The sequence below is a fragment of the Mchenga conophoros genome, linkage group LG6 (assembly GCF_057382185.1).
Source record: "Mchenga conophoros isolate Kocher_MC1m ecotype Shallow Benthic linkage group LG6, M_conophoros_male_GT1.1, whole genome shotgun sequence".
Lineage (NCBI taxonomy): Eukaryota > Metazoa > Chordata > Actinopteri > Cichliformes > Cichlidae > Mchenga > Mchenga conophoros.
The window spans coordinates 15,911,469-15,930,826 of record NC_140531.1 but is presented as its reverse complement, the minus strand read 5'-3'; the positions used below and the strand labels follow the sequence as shown (position 1 = coordinate 15,930,826).

Here is a 19,358-nt window from a genome sequence, read left to right as displayed (position 1 = left end):
TTAGCTTCCCGGGCGGGGCTAGCATTGTTGTTGAGCTGTTTTCAAGCTGTGTGCTAGAACTAAGGAGGAGTAATACAATAGAAGAAGACAAAGTAAAAGAAACAATGCTGACTGTATGCACCAACGGCACTGTAGTTTGGTTTTTGTGCTTTGCTTTGCTCTTAAACCCTGCTTCGCCAGCTCCTCTGCATGGCTACACATTATCGACTTAAAGTTAGATATAGCTAGTCCACTGTGATCGATCAGGAAAACCAAACACCCTCACACACAGAAATCTGTTACATTTAAGACCAAGTATTGACAGCTCAGGAAACTCGAGATGAGCTTGTAGTTTAAACACTTTCATTAAGATGCATTGCCCTGAAACCGCCTTTGTATTGGAGAGCTGAATTCACTGATTACTCCATTAGCATTAAAAGTAAAGCATCTGCTTTGAGAGCAAATAGTTTCTTTAAAGTCATTTTACTGAAGAAAAAAAATGTAAAAGCATCTTTTCAATGTGACAGTTTTCTGATTTGCCTTTTGTTGACACTAAATTGAATGACTTTGAATTTGTGGCTCACACTGAGGTCTGAAAAACACGAGCATTTAATCAATTAACTGAAAAAAGATTGAATGTTAATAAAAATAATCATTAGGTAAAATCCTACGCACCAGAAAATCTTTGTAAAAGGGCACGAGGTCATACTAAATGATTAAGGGGATTTGTTTACTGTGTGAAAAGGCTTTTTCAATGCAACCTGCTACTGAATGTGTCACCCTGCAGTTCCAGCTTAGTTCAGAAAAGATTGACATTACAGATCATATAAGTTCTTTGTTTTATGTTGAGGTCGACAGAGTCTTTACCACGTGAACCATTTTAGCTCATTTTTTAAACAAAACTTCCATCCCCTCTTATTTTTTCAAAGCAGATTTGGCAGTGCTGCCGGAAAAAAAAGGAAGGGATTATAATAGAACAAAAATATGCACCATTTTTGAAAATGCGCTCGTACAAAAAAGGAAACCAGCAACGGTGCTAAATTTGTGTCATTAAGTTATCATCTTGTGTGCCCGCTGCTGCTGAGTCAATGTTTGTGAGACGGTAGCTCTGGACGGTCTCTACAAAGCAGGACTGAAAGTCGGAGCGGGATTGGGATGAAGGCCAGGTCCTTGTTCTTTTCATTGTATTTGGTTTTGCTTTGTTTGTTGCGGCACCGACACATACGTTTACATCACAGGCTGGATTTTTTTTGATACCTTGCTCTGGTTCGATCAGGCAGCTGATTTGCAGAGAAATTATAACTTACACATCCAGACGTAATGTGGTTAATGATGCCATCTGTATTCAGCGGTACAATACATACTTAGAGAGAATAGTTACCTAACTCAAGCACGCAGGGGAGCTTAAAAACATTACCATCCATCATCTCTGGCCTCGCCGAAGCACATGAATAATTAGTCAGCGTGGCCTGCTTTGCAAACCCATCTAACCCATGCTGATTCTGTGCTCTTTTGCAGAAGTCATGCAAGAGTAATCCCAGCAGCTCATATAAATTTACCAAACTTAATTTGTTTTGTCAGTGCTAGTGATGTCATATCTTACACTGGTGAGCAGAGGGGGGGGGGGGGGGGGGGGTTAAAAGAGGTGTTAATTTAGAGCCCTCATTCATATGTGCATGTTCAAGATTTTGCTTTAAAGTAAAATCTAAATTGGTTGCCCATTAATATGTATCCACTCCCTGACCAGATATCAGTAGACGTATATCTCTACAGCTCACTGTGAAGATTAAATAAAGCCTAAGAAGAAGAGGATAAAAAGAGGGAGCAGGAGCAGCACTCACTTATATCCACGAATCGCAGAGCTAGGGAGGGCTATTTCAGGAGCTGTAAGTTGTGGCCTGCTATTCTTGTTGCAGGCATATGTGCCATTGATGGGTTTGGGTTTCGGAAATCCTTTGCTTTATGCTAATCAGGCGCAGTGTGGCAAGCAGGCAGCTATGGTGCGGTCGAAGTTGGCATGTCTACTCTATACTCAGTGTCCTTACAAAGTTGCAATTACATTGGGAGTGAGAACAGAATGCTGCCTATAATGTAGCAATACCCTTCCCCCCTTCTTCCTCTTCTCTTTGCTTCTCTTGTTTGTGAACTTGATTGAAAATTGGATTCGTCAGGAACTCAAGATTCCAGCTTGTTTTATTTTTACTTTTGTCAAAGCTCGGCGTAACAAGGTTTCCCTCGTGTGATTGATGTCACACATCATCAATCGTCCTACTTAAACTGAGTGATAGTGCTCGACAAAACTGTTGAAAGGCTTTAAATAGCAGTAGGATCTCACTTTTGCCTCTTGTATAAAAGTGCTCAGACCTGCGGGTGATGTCTTACTGGCTGTCTATTATTCAGCTTGTGGAAAAACTAAAAGTAGGGTGTCAAGCCTGTGCTGCTGTTGGGGTACTATTTTCAGGTCAATGTGATATTTCCCATACACAAGACAGTATACTGGGCTGTCTGGCAACAGGATAGGCCAGGAACAAGGAAGACCACAGGGAAAGCACTTATCCAGACGCAGTCTTTACTCACGGGTGACTGATGACATATCACCAGGGTTCAGAGTATGTCACCCAACAATGAGTGGCAGGATTGTTTTTTTCTTTGGTCAGTCAAACATTTGCTTTGCTGAGAACTTTGGCGTGTTTATAATTTAAAAAGCAGACATTGAGACCAATCTGGCTGATTAGCATGCGGCACATTTTGGACACGGCTCTGTTCATGGTTATTGGTTAAGAATATATATATATATATATATATATATATATATATATATATATAAATATATATATATATATATATAACTAAACACTTGCAATAACAGTAGTGATAATGATATTATCCTGACAGAATTTGAAGGGTTTTTTTTGTCTTTTTCTGACAAATGAATTAAACTCAATATGTTATCATAACTCCAAACAATATGAAGTTACACTCAGATCACAATGAAAAGTCCGCCAGATCAACTGGTTAACTTTACTTACTTTACTTCTGCTGTCATCATTAAGTTCCAGTGTTGAGCGCCAACCAAATAATTGCAGGTGTTCGATTATTTGTGTGCACACTGCCATGCTGCTTTTTAAATGTCACAGTTGTGGTCTTATCTTATCTATGGCATAATCTTTAATTTTGTATTTAAAAAAAAAAGTGGCAAAATCTGAGCAATGCTTGTTTTCCCTTAATTTTATCGTTATGTCGTTTATGTATTTTTATGTATAATTAATGCTGTTTTTGCTGATTGTCTTTTCCAGGTTTGGTTACAACAACTTCCAGGAAACTCGACAGAGAGCAGCAGGACGAGCACATCCTCGAGGTGAGCACTGCATTTCAGCTCATTTTCAATTCTAAAGAAACCGTCTTTAATTCATGTGAAAATGAATGAGCAGCATGATAATTAGAAACCTTTAAGGTCAACGTGCTCCAGTTTAAAGAAAAAAAAATCACACTAGAGAGCTGGGCATTTTCCCTTCTCTGTGGTTTGGCATTTGCAGTCAACTTTGGCTGCCTGCCACATGTTGCCAACAAAAACGATCTTCTTGGATATGCAAGAGAGCTCTTTCAGAATAATTTCTCCTTGTAGTGATTTCCGGACGGGGTAGGAGGGAGAGGTAGGAGGCGTGTGGGAGATCCTGGTGACTGTTGCTTTGTTCCTTCCCACTGTTCCATCTCGTGGATGGAGCGAGCTGGAACAGGAAGCTGCTGTCAGACCAACAGGCCGACGTCTAAACTTGCGGGTTTTAATTGAGCGCGGCTCCATGCGCTCCCTCCCTCGCGCTCCCTCCCTCGCGCTCTCTCACCACAGAGCCGAGGCTGATAATAGCTCTTTTAATTGTGTTTCCGGTGGTGGCAGGGAGCAGATCTGACGCCTTTTAATTATTGTTAGAAGTTACACAATTCAGTGAGCTCTGGGTGACATTTAATGTGCTGGTGTATCTGGTGCCTAAGCAGTGTCGTATTTCATACTCCGATTGTACACTACACTGCACTAATTGCATTACATGACTGAGAGTAAATGATAGGGATAAAAGTGGGGGAATAAGGGAGGACTGTATTCCTTTAGGGAGCTGGCGAGTGAACTGAATGTAAGAGAAAAAAAATGCTTTGCACTATATTTGTTGAATGTGGGTGGACTATATGTTATCAAGGTCGAAAACACACAACTCCTGCAGCCATTGTTTTCCGGTAAAAGCTAAATTGCTGCTTCCAACATTTGGGTTTTGGAATTAGGAAGTTCGAGAACCTGTCTGGTGCAAAAAACAAACAAACCCAGAGCCGTGTAACTATAGCAACTTAAGAAGTTTGTGCATGTTGGTTGCAGGTTATTATGAATTCAGCAGGAAGCTCTTTATTGGTGCAGCAGCACAAACCCTTAAACCCTACAATTTGGCATCCGGGCGCAAGCAGAGCAAATCAAATTGAAGTCCTAACTAGTGAAGTTTTTTTGTGCTAGCCTGTTGTAGGAGAAGAAACCAAACATGTGGGACCATGTGGAACATGTGGAGCAATTAGGGTGGGGGCTGTGTCAGCATTGTTTGCTCCAAATGCCAAGAAGAGTTGGAGGGAGCACAGGGGGCCTTCAGCTTTTATGATGAGATGGATGGGGGTTGGTTGTTGTCGTGTGCCTGTGTGTGAAAGAGAGACAGAGAGAGAGAGAGAACTAAAAGCAGAAAGGCAGTGGGGGAATTTGAGAAAAGGCAAAGCTGCTCTTGATAGATCTGAGTGTGGGCTCTAGCGGCAGGATCACAGGCCTTCATCCTAGAAAGGAGGGGGTGGGTAAATAGCAAAAGTGGGACATGCCAGGACATGCCGAGGATTTAGGCCTGGGACTGTAGAGAGCACATTATAATGTAAAAGCAGAGGTGAATGGACTGCTTTCATCAGTTGTTTGTGGCATGTTTAACAAAGTTGTCAAACATGCCACAAACAACTGATGCAAAAAAACTTGTCCTGATTAATCTGTAAATGTATTAAATGTCAATGAAAGAACAAAAACAAAATTCACATCATATATTTTCAAAATACATTATTTATAAATAACCAGCTATTGTGGTGTTAAAATAGGTAATTTAAAGCTTAAATCCATCTTAAAGCAACAATGTGTAACATTAGTTGAGCAGTGGCAGTCACTGGGGTTCCATCTTCAAGGTGGCAAACTTACTAATACAGGACACGTCAGTGGCTCATCTCCATACAAAACATTAATCGTGGTACGTGTGGGTCAGCCAATTAGAACCTTAATCGTTTACATATGATCGCTTCACTTTTTGCCGTTTACTCTCTTCAGGAAATTGAATCCAGGCCACAAACTGTCAAAATGGACTGCCTTGGTCTATGATAAAAGTCACTAAGCTGTTTTCACATATGAGCTCCAGAAACCGTCGGGAGAATCAGCTCCAGACATTTTCTTAAGTTATGTTTTCTCAGATGTAGCACACAGCAGGAGATGGTTTTGTTCATTCCCATTCTCACTAATGGAACCATTTGGTTTTGGTGATGGTGGTGCCTGAGCAAAGAGTGCACAAAGGAGGTCAGATGACAGCCACTCACCAGCTGTGGATAGCTGGTACCTGCTTTATTCTCAAATCAGAGATCACACAAAATCCGAGAACACACAGCCTTGGGGGAAGAATAGGCAGATATGTAAAAAACTGTTTAATGTCAGATGTCTCCTCTCCTTTTTTGGCTCCATCTAAGCTAGAGCAGAGTTCTTTTCTATCCACCAACACAACTTGGAAAAGGAATAGCTGACCCGGTTGTAATAACCTTTAACTTAGCAGCCCGGCTCGCTTGCCCCTCGTGTGCTTTCTTGCACAGTGCTTACTCATGACTTTCTGCAAGATGGAGCTTGTTACACCAGATTCGTGCTGCAGCAGCTTGTGCCCCCTATAGCTGTAATCTGCTGAAGTCTGCTCTGAGTGTCTTTGGCAATTAGGTTTTCTCAGAAGATTGTATCACCCAAGTTACAAACTGTCAGAAGAGGCGTTAATGGGGTCGGGAGTGAGAATTTAAGGAAATGCTGATCTTTCTGCGATTTAAAGGATTTATTTAAATACTTCTAAGATGAAGACAATATACATCTTGTTTTCTACTTACTTTATTTTTATTTATGTAGCGCCAAAACGATGTGACCCTACTACAATACATAAAGAACCCCAAGAATCAAACAACCCTTTATGAGCGAGCATTTGGCAACAGTGGGGAGGAAGAACTTGCTTTTAACAGGAAGAAAGCTCCAGTAGCACCAGTCTCAGGGAGGGCAGATATCTGCTGCGATCGGTTGGGGGCGACGGGAGGAAGACAGGACAAAAGACACAGTAAAAGAGTGAGATTTAGAGAGAAGAGAGAACTTTAACTCATTGTGTACCGGTACATTGTCTTCTATGAATGCTTCAGTTTTTCAAGTTGCAGCTTCACAGCAGTGCTGGATTTGTGCTGTGAACAGACTGCCCCCGGTCTAACGTCTCAGTCTTTTGTCTGCTCGCCTAATTATCAGACAAAGGCTTTTCATGTAAATTTCCCAAAGAGATGCACATTGTGATGGATAGCTGGGTAGCTATAGCTATAGGGTAGCACTTCATTTGACTATTTGAAATGGCACTTAACATAAACAAAGCGCCTTGTTTATGTTTATCCATCACACTCTGGTATTCACGCTCTGGTATCTTGTCATCCACTTTCATAAATTCTGCTCATTTCAGTAGCACGGACAGCTGCAGACAGTGAGGGGAAAACAAAAACACATTTCTTTAGTAATTGAGTCTATGGTACCAAATGGTATGTCTCTGACCCTGGACTCCTGACTGCTCTTAGTAAAGTACTTAGCAGATGGTTTTAAATGACTGTGACATTTGTTCTGCCCTTCTACAGCGTTTTGCAGCTTGAAGACAGAAATGGTCACTTCTCCTCCAGTGCTCAGATGCAAAGCTCTCAAGCCCATTTTCTGGGACTTCCTAAAAATTGTGCTTGTTTAGGTCAGCCTGTTGCTGTTTGTTTTCGATTAAGCTCCTCAGACTGTGCGCATTAACGTCCAAAGTCATACTGATGTGTTAAGTCACGGCAGAAGTGACAAAGCCTTAGTGTGCCACCAGTAACACTTGATGCAGGGACTTAAATTAGAGCCATGTTAATGATGTAGTTGTTTAACACTGACTTTTATACTGAATGCTTCTGGGGTTTAATAAAACCTCCTGCCTTTAGTTGAGAGTATTTAGACTTAATGTTTATTAGCAGTTCAGAATCTTTGTGTGCATACTTGACACACAGCAGCAGAGTTGGTGCGGCGGGTGCTACCAGACTGAATAGGTGCAGCTAATTAAAAATAATTTTTATCTCACAAGCCAATCTTACCATGATTACAAGGACACATATGAATTTTTTTTTTTTTTAAGAAATCATGTTTATCTAAACCTAGTAACTCCACACAATAATTTCAAAAATGTTTCTCTGAAGTAATTTACGACCGGAGTGTTGGACTAACCCATCTCCAGCAATAGAAGAATGCCAAACAACTTGTTCCTGCTGGATAATTGGTTTCCTTTTTAGAATAGACTTTCTGACAGCGAATCACAGGGGGAATCGGTTTTAAAAGAATAGTTTGGTTTCTTTGAAATGTGGTTGTATGGGGGTATGTATTGGTAGTCAGCAGATGGTTGTCGCTACACCCACCCTAGTTTGGAGAAACAGACAGGAGTCCATGCACTCAGGCTGTACTGCTGTAGGCGAGGTTAGCAGAAACATATTTTAGCCACTTAGCCACAAATCAGTATGCATTTATCTTGTTTTTCACATTACTACTTTGCTGTCAACTGTCCTTTCCAGCTGGAAACTAAAGCGGCTGTAATCAGAGCCACCAGACTCAGCAGAACATGCGTATTTGTGATGCGCTGTGGTATGACTGAGGTATTTCAATACGCCACTTTGGGTCTAAAATAACCTTTTAAAGCACCGAAATCACAGAAAAACTCAAACATAACGGCTCAAGACAGGAGCAGACCAGCAACTGATTGTTTTGATTGTATTTGATCATAATAATATTTATTTTCTAGTGGTGAAAATTTGAAAACTATTTTTTAGGTCACTGCTGTTTGCTTCTCTAAACTGCAGGCTACTTTAGACGATTCACTGACTATAAGTACCTCATAAAAGTCCACCTCAAAGAAACCAAAGTATCCCTTTAGTTCTGCTTGCCAGTTCACTCACTAAAAAGGAAGTGGAAGAAAAGGATAATAAAGTGAAAAAGCATGCCTCTTTCTTTTTTCTTTGTTAATTATTTGGGGCTGCAGTATGATTGTTTTGTAACAGAGTGTCTTAATCTTTACAAATTCCCAGGATACTTACTGTTCTGTTATTGATGCTGATATAATTCACTGCCTTCAGTTTGGGCTGTTGTGACTTGAAGAGATAAGCTCTGTTGAGGGTGATTTAAAGTTCACCTCATCAAATTATACTTTTTCTTTCCTTTCAGGTAACCATCACCGACCACGGCGTTCCTCCAAAATCCACCACTGTTCGCATCATCGTGCAGGTCCTCGACGAGAATGACAACAGGCCGTTGTTCCTGGAGAAAATCTACAAGATCCAACTCCCTGAGCGGGAGAGGCCTGAGAATGAGAGAGCCATGAAGAGGTACCCGGTGTATCGGGTGATTGCGTCAGACCGTGATGACGGACCTAATGCTGAGATCTCATACAGCATCGAGGATGGAGATGAACATGGAAAATTCTTCATCGAGCCCAAGACGGGCCTGGTGTCGTCCAAGAAGTTCTCCTCTGCAGGAGAATACGACATACTTACAGTGAGTATCTATAATCGCAGGCTACCTCTCCGTCCTCAGCTTCAGAGTCTCTCAGCGAGCACTGCGCTTTTACAACAGATGCTTGTTTGTTGCTTTATTGTTGTGCTCTCCTCATCCCCTCAAGTTTTATTTGTCTCCACGGTTCTTTAGTTGTTGTTTTGCGTCTTTGTGTTTAAAGCTGCAGTGTAGTATCTGTAAGAGACACTGAATGCTAATTGGTGCACACACTGCTGGATTTAACTCTTCTTAAAGAAAAAATAATTTATATATGCAATTTTTGGGAGCTTGTTCCATACACTAGCAATAACAGTGAGAAGATATTCTTAGGATTTATGTTTTCTTTTCTTTTTTTTGCTGTGATTCAACAGCTGTGTTTGTAAAGATCCAAATTTTTCAGCCACTGATGTGACATCGAACTTTGGCTGTTGACAGTTTTATCAGTGTCAGAGCATTATGACAGTTGTTTTGTTGAAGAGTATCTTAAGATTTGGTTGAAAAAAAGTGTTATGTGTTTGAAAATGAACGCTGCCTGTCAATCTTCCGCCTGCAAGGTAAACAAAAAAAACCCAAAACAGGATCTTCATGAACACTGTTAGCTGTAAACATTTCATTTGGTAGTGATACTAATTTTCTAATATGCAGACTCAAGTCTCCAAAAGTTGCTCACTGTAGCTTTATAGTACAAAACACAGAATCACCAAAGAAGTCCAGACACAAGGCGTTGCTTATCCTGATGCAGACATCTCAGTGAACTTTGAAGGGTTTCAGGGAGATGAACTCCTCTGGAGCTACACAGAAAGTAATTTGGAGGAAAACCATCACATAACAGTTTGTAACACAGACTTCGATTGTCTGCCTCTCTTAGATTAAAGCTGTCGACAATGGACGACCTCAGAAATCCTCCACTTGTCGTCTGCACATTGAGTGGATTCCCAAACCACAACTGCCAGCCGACGCAGCTTACCTGGCTTTTGAGGAGTCCCCCTTCACCTTTTCTGTCATGGAAAGCGATCCTGTGGCACACATGGTGGGCGTCGTGGCCACTGAATCCTCCGATGTTCCCGTGTGGTTTGAAATCACAGGTAGGGTCTCCTTTACATTCATATTTCATGTTGAGTGCATGCATGCTGTATAAATGCTCAATTACTGCTTTATAGATAGAGAAACACTTTAGTACTAACACAGTGTATGTGTGTAGTGTGGCTGAGCGGATGATTAGAAACAGTAACTTTAAATAGAGATATTTTATAGTGCATTAAGGCTTTAAGTTGTTTCTTATATAAGATTGCATTTGATAACTCATTTGAGCAGCCGGCATTAATCCTTTCGTAGCGATGTTAGCTGTCTTACACACCCAAAATGCAAATAAATAAACTTTTTAAAAATCTTTCTCTATATTTTTCTCCATATTAAAGACACTTTTCCATTAAATGTACACCATATAAAGATGCAAACATCAGGTACATTATGACAGAGAATTCCGGTGTAAATGGTCAGTCATAATAGCGAATAATGCCCGATGTCCTCTTTGATTGCTACTTTGTCTTAGCAACGTAGCAGTGACTGACATTTTGGCTTTCAGCACAAGTTCTGTCTGCCCACTTTTTAACATATGGAAAATGATGTTAGTAGGCATGCAGAAATGAGCAAAACAAGCACATAAACCCCCCCATTTGGACTGTAAATAATCTCAAACAAACAAGCAAAAAGAAAGGTGAATACAAATGTTTCAGCTGAAGATTAGAGATCTTATGTAAGCTCCGTGGCAGCTGTGGTTTCTTAATCAGCCTAAATATGCCTAAAAGGTGTTAGAGCCTGTATTTCTTTAAAGCAGTTTACTCGCCAGTGTGAAAACTTGAGGCCATTTTTCTCCGTTTTATTGCTCGTGCAGTTACAGCTCCCTGTCTTTTGTAAAGCTGTTGGTTGAAATAACCGAATTGCATCATGAATCAGTCGGCCATAATCGATAAATATTGATACTCCTCCTAGCTTCTTTTGTGTGAGGCGGCTGACATGTAGTATATTTCCTTACAGTTTTAATTAGCAGCTGTGTTTTGAAGTGTTAAAACATGATTCATCTTTGTTTGCTTTTGTTTTTTGTATTGTAGGCACTGTGTGCATGAGAAGATTTAAAAAGGCTGTGTTTGGAAATGCCTGCCTCTTCTCCCTTCCTCCCAGCCTGTCTTTCCTCTAATCAATGTCTGACTGACACATCTCTTTTTCTTCTCTTCTTTCTCCGTGCTCTTTCACTGCTTTCCCTTTTTTCTCTGGAATGTTCTGTTTGGTTGGATATTTGCAAGACGGCATAGAGGATACTGAGATGTTTTACATCCTTCAGATGGCTTGTGACCACAACTGTACAGCAGAAGGTATCTGCTGAGATCTCCTAATAGGCTGTGCTATATTAAGAGATCATCCTGCATTGTCTGTTGGTGCTGCCCGTTGGCTGTGGTTGACTTGTGTTGTGTTATGGGATTCATGTTGTGCCACATTTTTCCACTAAAACCTGTGACCTGATTAAACGTCTCACAGGGGTTAGGAAACCCTCCTCCTCATTCTGTGTGTGAATTAGAGCTTCAATTTGTAGCAAGGTTCACCATTACAGTTCAGAAGTCTTTTTTATAAATGTCTGTCGTGTTGTTATCCAATCATCACTTTGCCTTTTTGTACCCATACTTTCAGCGTTTTGGTTAATTGCATGAAATGGCTATTATGTGGGGAATGTTTAGCTAGAACAGGAAATCTGCATCGATCGCTAATGACATCAGCGTAAGCGTATCTGTTCATTATCTTCGACTCCAGCAGAGCAGAAAATTGATGTTTATGTGTCCATCTCTGTGCCCCCATCTAGTGTTTATATAACCTTGCTACATGCACAGAACTAAGCAGTGATATGTCTCTAATCTTCAGTCTTTCCATGTTTGTGCAAAAAACATGTTCTTCCACAGGTGGTAATTATGACAGCCGCTTTGACGTGGGCAAGGCCAGCGGAACCTTGATTGTAGCGCGGCCCCTGGACGCAGAGCAGAAATCAAATTACAACCTGACAGTGGAAGCCACGGATGGGACACGAACTGTCAGCACCCAGGTAATTGAAACACTAATGAAGCGGTTGGAGGCTGATGAGGCAGTTGTCATGATTCTGTTTTCCTCATGGGAAATTGCACGAGTAAAGAGGAGGGTAATGAGTGAAGGGGGCGCTAAACTGTCTTGTTTGTTGGGATATGTTGATGTCCTCTCATTGCATTCAGCTGAGCAGGAAAAATGGCGTTTTGTATGTGTGAACCTCATTATATACCTAAATGACTTGAGACACAAAACCAATGAGACGATATGGGATGTGTTGTGGCGAAGCTGTGAGGTTTTTCCGTTATATGGCGCTGCCTGTGTTTATGCATGAGGATTTTTTACTTTTTTGTTTATCAGATATGAAGACAGATGTTTCAACAACAGCAAGAACAAACATTTTAGTAAAGTGGGCTTTAGTCACTTAGCAAGAGTTGAATAAAGGGGATCGATACCCTTCTGGTAACTGCTTACTTAGGGTCTTATGTGGGAATATTATATTTGCTCAGTGAATTTTTAATTTTCTTTTGTTGGCAACTAGTAACTCTGTGACTCCCTTTAATACAGAGGTGAGTGTAGGTGAACTTTTAACCTTTTGCCCGAGCAGCCAGATGTTTTTGTTGCTTCTTTGCTGCTGAAAAGCTTCTGCTAACCATATCCTGGTTGTAAATTTGTATTTCCTGGGGGTTATCTTTTTGGGTTATATATATATATGTACATCCCAAAAAGACAAAAAAAAACTTGAGAAAGAAAGTTTTTGGAATCCACTTTAAAGTCGTCATAGGGGTAGGCGGCATTCCTCTTCTTCCTCTGTTCTCCCCCTTCACAGTTGCGCACTGAGCACCAGGAATCTTCCATTGTCTCATTCCTGATGCGGAGCTGCTGTGATGATGGTGCTGTCTAGCCAAAGTCTTTTTTTTTGTCTTTATTTTTTTTCAAGTGTGCATTCTTGAGCCCGCTCAACTCCTCCCCTCTGCTGTGTCTCTCCCTGAACCTGTGGACCTTCTCTTTCTTTTTTCCGAGAGGAACAAATTGCCTCGGCCTTTTCTGAATGGAATGAATAACTAAATATGCAACAGATACAGTATGCTGCTCCCTGGCTGATACCAAAGCTGAGCTGCCATGATAAAAGCTTTTGAGCATGCAAGTTGTCTTTGTGCAGACGGTCATGCCTTGTCCATGAGATTTTGAACATTTTTACATGGTAGTTTGGGTCATGTGTGATGGCAGCATTCACGATGTTTTGTCCTTTGTCCTCAAAGGGGAGCATCAGAGGACTGTAGCTGGAAAAGAATCTATTTGTTGTCACTCTGTATGAATAAAGCCTTTCATCATCTGGCTACTGTGCTCCACTGAGCCTTGGATGAAGCGCTTCTTTCACTGGCATTTTGCAGCTCATCCACGGAAGCAGCACGTCCTTTAGTTTAGTGCAAAACCTTAAAAAACACTCACAAAGTTGCTGTTTTCTGCATCCGCCTGCAAAGCACTTTCTTAAAAGCCCTGGCAACAGACACTTATTTAAAAGCCTCTCAGTGATATTGTATGCAGTGACATTTTAAGTCAATTAATCACATTCAAAGGTTAACCTATTCAAAAGGTCTAATTCTCAGTGTAGCCTGATTTTCAGCAGGACCTTCTGTACTTGCAGCCCTTTTACAAGTGTAGGGGATGGATTCATTTATGCTTTATATAGAAAACCTCACAAAATCTCAGTTTTTGTATATAATTGTACGAATTCCAAGCATCTAGACTTTTGCTAATGCCATGACATTTTTTAAAAGCATATTGCATAAAAGTATATCAGAAAAATATTGTATTCATCAGCTTTTAGTGTTTTTAAGTCGTGCAGTAAAAACTGAACTCTTGGAATGGAAGTCCAGTATATAGTCTCATTTTAATGTGCCGTCCTTCACAAAATCTGAAAAATTTCATGTGCAGCTCGCAGAATATTGAGTGATGATGACTTTGAAGGATGCTCAGCTGTATGATTTATTCCATATTAGCCATGAGTTTCTTTATTTGAAACAGGTTAAAGGAGCATCACTTGTATATCAGAACACACATTTTCTCATTGGCTGCAGGTTTTAAATGTGTTTATTTATGTAAATGCTATTGAAGATGTGACTTATTTGCTCTCTTGCATATGAGTGTTGTGTATGATATTGTATACCCAGCTGGCCACTGTACGTCAGCTGTTTTCTGTTGAGGGATAGGATTTACAGAATGTGTGCGCTCCATAAACCACATTTGTAGGTGGGTCAGCTGCTTTAGATATGCTGACAGGCAAACGGTGACTGAAAGAGGTATACAGACTGTCTGTAAAGAATATTGTTACCAGAGTTTGGCTGTATACTAAAAATAGTTGGATCCATATATGTTTCCAGACTGATGCTTTTTAAAAAAAATGTGTATAGAGACATATTAAGTTACAGTGATATTATGAATATGAGAGTAAAGTGGAGACTCTCTTTTTTAATTTGAGAGATTGAACAAAAGTACTGCATTAACTGCATTAACTGCCATTTTTTGCACAGTTTATCAGGGATTTGTGTTTTTAGAAATGTAATTTCAAAGATGTGGGCTACTCGATTATGTAGGGTCAGAATTTGACCCTATGAATTTGGAAGCTGTTGCAGTAAAACATCAACATGTGGTTAAAGGAGCACTGCTTGAGCTGCAGAATCCAAGCAAATTTATCTTAGAGAGAGCAGAAACATTACAAATTGCTAAATCATCAGAATACGGTGGTAGAGTGGAGTTGGCTAAATCAAAAGATCCTGGACATTCATAAAGACAACAGTGGTGGATGATCGTAGGATACTTTTGCATGATAAAGAAAAATTCATTCACACTTCCACCAACAGCAGAACACACTCCATATGGTAGCTATGTTTTTATTTGAGTCCACGATAACGAGGTAGTGTAAGCTTAAGAATAGGCAGCAGCTGTACTTTCTGCCCATTCATTTATTTTTTCAAATGCAGCAAAGTGGTTTAATGGTTTAACCTGATCTCAATCTCATCAAACCAGATTTACTTGCTGAAAACTAAACTAAAGGCAGGAATAGCAAAGAACAAACAATTCATTTGATATCTTAAAAAGCAGGGAAAATATCGAAAATTGAACCAACAGTCCAAAAATATAGATCACAGTGAAAACGAGCAATTATTTTTACTGAATGTTTCTCACACAAAAAGAAGAACAAAAAAAACCCCAAATCATTATAAACAAGACTTGTGTTTGCCTCCGTGTTTTTTTTTTTAAATATTATTGCTATTAAAAAGAACCGCAGGTCCTTGGGATAGGATCAAGTTTTGACATGAGTTAATGAATGAATGCCGGTTGACTGTCCCGTATTATTGGGAATGTTGTAAAGGCCCTGAAGATTTGGAACACTGTGTGATCTGAGTGTTTTGGCTACCACCTTGTTTTGTCATGGCATTCACGCCATTTGCTCTGGCGTCAGGGGATAGTTCTCTTTCACTGTCAGCTCTACTCTTACTGGGAAGTGAATGGTTTTTGTAGCTGTTTTATATAATCGTGTTCGATTTTTAAAATAATGTATCAGGCTACAGTGAAATGTATTAATTTACGCCTGAAGGCAGGTTTGCTTGCTTTTGATGGCCTAGTAATGTAAATCCCCCGGCTAATCATCCCGATTGTACAATGTTGGGATTAAACAGTAATGAATTTGCTCACCTCTGTGCTCGCAACAGTAAAATCAGTCCAAGAAGACAGGATTTCAGCAGGAAAACGTGCAAATGAGTTGTTAATTGTTGAGTATGACTTTGTTTTCTTTGGGGATAATATGTTGCTTATTTCCAAAACAACTCCCACAGAATTTCACTGCAAATTAGATCTGCTCACACACACACACACACACACACACACACACACACACACACACACACACACACACAGCACCTTATGAAACCTCAAAAGTTGGACTTACCGGTATATATTCCTCAAATCAAAGTCATGTGGAAGCTGTGCTGCCAGACGTGCTGGCCTATTTTCTTTCTCCTAGGAATGTTTTTTTCCTTTTCTTTTTGTTCTCCATCTTTTTCTAGCCCCCTTTTGTCTTTCTTTCTGTTTTTTTCAGTTTTTTTTTTCCAGAAATCTTTATCTTTCTTGGCTATGCCTTCAGAGATGATGATAATTCTGTTTGGGTAGAATAAAGTGCAAACAGGAGTGCTGGACCTGTGTGGATAGTGGCCTCTGTTAATCCTGTTTTGGGAACATGTTTGAGTACTCGGTGCCAGCGGCCCCCCTTTGCCCAGAACCTGCCACCTGGCAGGGGGGCTTCCTCTCCTACGCATGGCACAGGAGGACAATGAGCACAATGAAAAGCCCCCCCGTGTCCTGTTCTGAATACCTCACAAAAAAGGTGTTTTGTAATTCAGGAGGCACTGTTTTAAATACGCTTTTGTTCTTGTACATCTTTTTTTTTCAAATTAAAATGACATGATGAAAATTGAAAATGATTTTTAATCCAGCCCACTGGGGACTCCAGTGGTAATATCAGTATGAGGGCCTCTGGTTTGTGGGAGGTCTTTGGAAAACAGTGGGCCAGTCTGTCGTTCTTTCCGTATGACCGTTGTAGATCTATGAAGGCGTCGCTGAAGTATCAGCTGATGTAGACGAGGGGTGCCGCATTCCAGCTCGGGCACCTCATAGCCAGGAGCTGCGCCAACAAGGCAGCCTCGGCATGCAGCCCAGTCCCCCCACCCCGTCTCCAGCTATATGGCATCCTCCTTTGGCTGTGCAGAAGTACCTCAAGCTGTTCTGCTCACAATCTGTTCCTGGTCTCCTGTTTCTTCTGTTATCTCAGTCCACATTACAAAGACTCTCTTTATGTCTCACTCGACTGTTGAGTTTATTTACTCATGCTTTTTTTTCTCATAGATTTTTTTTTACCTTATTAAGTATCAAAGCTCATTATTGTATCACTTTTTTCACTCATTTTTTTTCAGTCACATCTTTTATTTGTATTTTTCCCCCCTTCCGCAACCTGGTTTCTAAATTTGACCATTTCCCTTAGCCGCCTTTAGATTTTCACTGTCACTTATCTTCTTTACCATCATCTTACTTAGAGCAGGGCGATATGGCCAAAAATATTTATCACGATATATATTTGAAAATTTGCGATAACGATATAACCGACGATATAATTGATGCGAGACAAAATACAACTCCACAACATTACTAGCGCAAAAAGACAACCTTCCATTTATTTTCACTTAAACAAGAAGCTGGTTTTTATGTACATTAAAAGCTTTATAAAAATGTAACAGTGCAAATGCAAATTCCTTGCTGAAAGTTTAACCAAAAGGCATTTCCAGTAGAAATGTGCTGACATATCCTGAGCATAACCATGTATAATATCCACTGAAGTTAAAAAGAGGTGCTTTGCAACATTAAACTGCAGTGTGCAGTACGCATTTTTCGGACCATAAGGTGCACGGGATTATAAGGCACATTAAGCGAAACAAAGCAGTCAGATAAATCAAACTTTATTAAACTCATTCTTCTTGCTTCCTCCATTTCTGTACCATTGATTCATTAATGTTGAATTCTCTGGCAGCTGCTCTATTCCCATGTTGTTGCAGTATATTAATGACTAACCTCGCATTGTGGATGGATTATCTCAGTTGTTCTCCTGACTGAAGTTTGGTCCGTTTACAGCATCCTGCCATGCGATTGCATTTGTCTCTAACCATGAAGAACCTTCACGTTAACTTTTATAAGTGGAAAAGTGTTAGCGTTCGTCCTCCAGCTTCACTGTTTATGTTATGCTAACATAGCTGTGTCGCTAGCGATCACGTAGCACATCATTATATACCAGCTAGCCCAACTTCAGTAACCCTACAAACGTCACTGCTGTTTAGTTTCCTGTCTTCATTTATGTTGGAAGTGATAGCAGAGCTGTACGTTTGATTTTTTTCAGAAATCTCTCAGTCAGAACATGCAATATCATGCTTAGGTAACTAGCGAAACTAGCGAGCTAACTTCCGCTAGCTTCCTGCTAACTTCTAACTCCGTTAAATGTAATAACTTTTGTTTTCATGGATGCCTGGAAGTTAAACTTTATAGTTACACCTGGTAAAGCAGCAATGCTGATCGTTTTATTAAAGATGAAAGAATTTAGACAGTTTTTAACTCTAAGTGATGCTGCAGTGTTGTTTGACCTGAAGCATACGGAGTTTAGGACCCAGATTACTCCCAGATTTAAGAGCATCTTAGTCCGACAAATACGACAATAACAACGGCCGCTTGCATGTTCTGCAAAAAAATGTGCTTTGTCGTGTATCTGACGGACAAACACCAAACCAGTTCCACATCACGGAAGTTGCACCATTTTTACAAACCAATTCTGGTTCATCTGTTTCACTCAACAATCGGCCATGTGCGTATGAAAACAAAGGCACCGCGCATGCGCGTTTTACTCCCATTCTATCGCGATATTTCATTTTCCTATCGTTGCCTAACATTATACCGGTATTACCGTGAACGGTATAATATGGCCCAGCCCTAATCTTACTGTCACAGCACTTTTTCCTCTTTAGTATCTCCATCTATCACGCCTGTGTCTCAGTCCCAATCGTGTTCCTTCTCAGCTTTCCCAGGGGAAGCCATATACAAAGACTACAGAGTTCCCTTGTACACCAGCGTTTCTGCTGCAGTCAGGCTGTATCGTGCTACGTTTGTGATGTTTGGGGGCAAAGTCCCTTTGAAGTGCTGTGGCGCTTTCTTGCAAAGGGAGAAGGAGAGGGAAGTTTGTGCGCATATAGGGGTGTGAGGTGGGTGTGAATAGCTTTTTGTGGGCATTTTAAATGGTATAGATTTGTACACTGTGTATAGATGCAGATACCACTGACCAGATTCCATCCTTTCTCCTTCTCGACGGCGCTATCAGTTCTCGCCACCTTACTCACTCTTCACAAGGCGTGTTATCTGACGCTGGCCAGATTGAGACACATTGGGCAGCCTCTTTGTGTGCATGTACGTGTGGAAGTGTGCAACTTAGGAACCTCTCCTGGTGTGTGTGCGTGAGTACGTGCAAGCGTTTGCGTCAGAGTATGTAAAAGGTGGATTAGAAGGCATCTGCAATCTTATTCTATATGATGTCTGTGTTTACATGAGAACACATGTTTACAGTGAGATAGTTTGTCATGTTGCTGAGCATGCAACATGCACCACAGGCCTAGATTGATACGTTTTTTTTTTAGATTTGATGTCGCATTAAAAATGATTTTTATTTATTTTTTACCTTCGTTTTTATTAACAGTGTGATATGGATTGCCTATGACACATGACTTGTGGCAAGATTACTGCACTAACAAACAGCAAGCAGCCCAATGCTCCCCCTGCAAGATGACATCTGTGAGCCTCAGCAGCATTGCCAGCATCACAGCACAGAGCAGATTGTAAATGTTATCAGTCCTGTCAGGTTGAGTCTATATTTGTCTCTGAT

The 19,358-nt window shown here is 40.6% G+C and overlaps 1 protein-coding gene across 11 annotated transcripts in view; it reads left to right on the top strand.

Annotated features, from left to right (window-relative positions):
• fat1a (FAT atypical cadherin 1a) overlaps positions 1–19,358 on the top strand; it is an 80,660-nt gene that overhangs the window by 30,416 nt on the left and 30,886 nt on the right. For 9 of the 11 annotated variants that reach the window (XR_014892697.1, XR_014892699.1, XR_014892695.1 and 6 more), the window contains exons 4-8: positions 3,276–3,337; positions 8,489–8,818; positions 9,684–9,900; positions 11,119–11,187; positions 11,767–11,906. Coding sequence is in view for 6 of the 11 variants with exons in the window: in XM_085276440.1 (XP_085132566.1) it covers positions 3,276–3,337; positions 8,489–8,818; positions 9,684–9,900; positions 11,119–11,187; positions 11,767–11,906 (818 nt within the window). In the remaining 5 variants the exon portion in view is untranslated. The remainder of the gene's footprint in view (positions 1–3,275; positions 3,338–8,488; positions 8,819–9,683; positions 9,901–11,118; positions 11,188–11,766; positions 11,907–19,358) is intronic. The other 2 variants (XM_085276443.1, XM_085276442.1) reach the window with 1 other exon arrangement.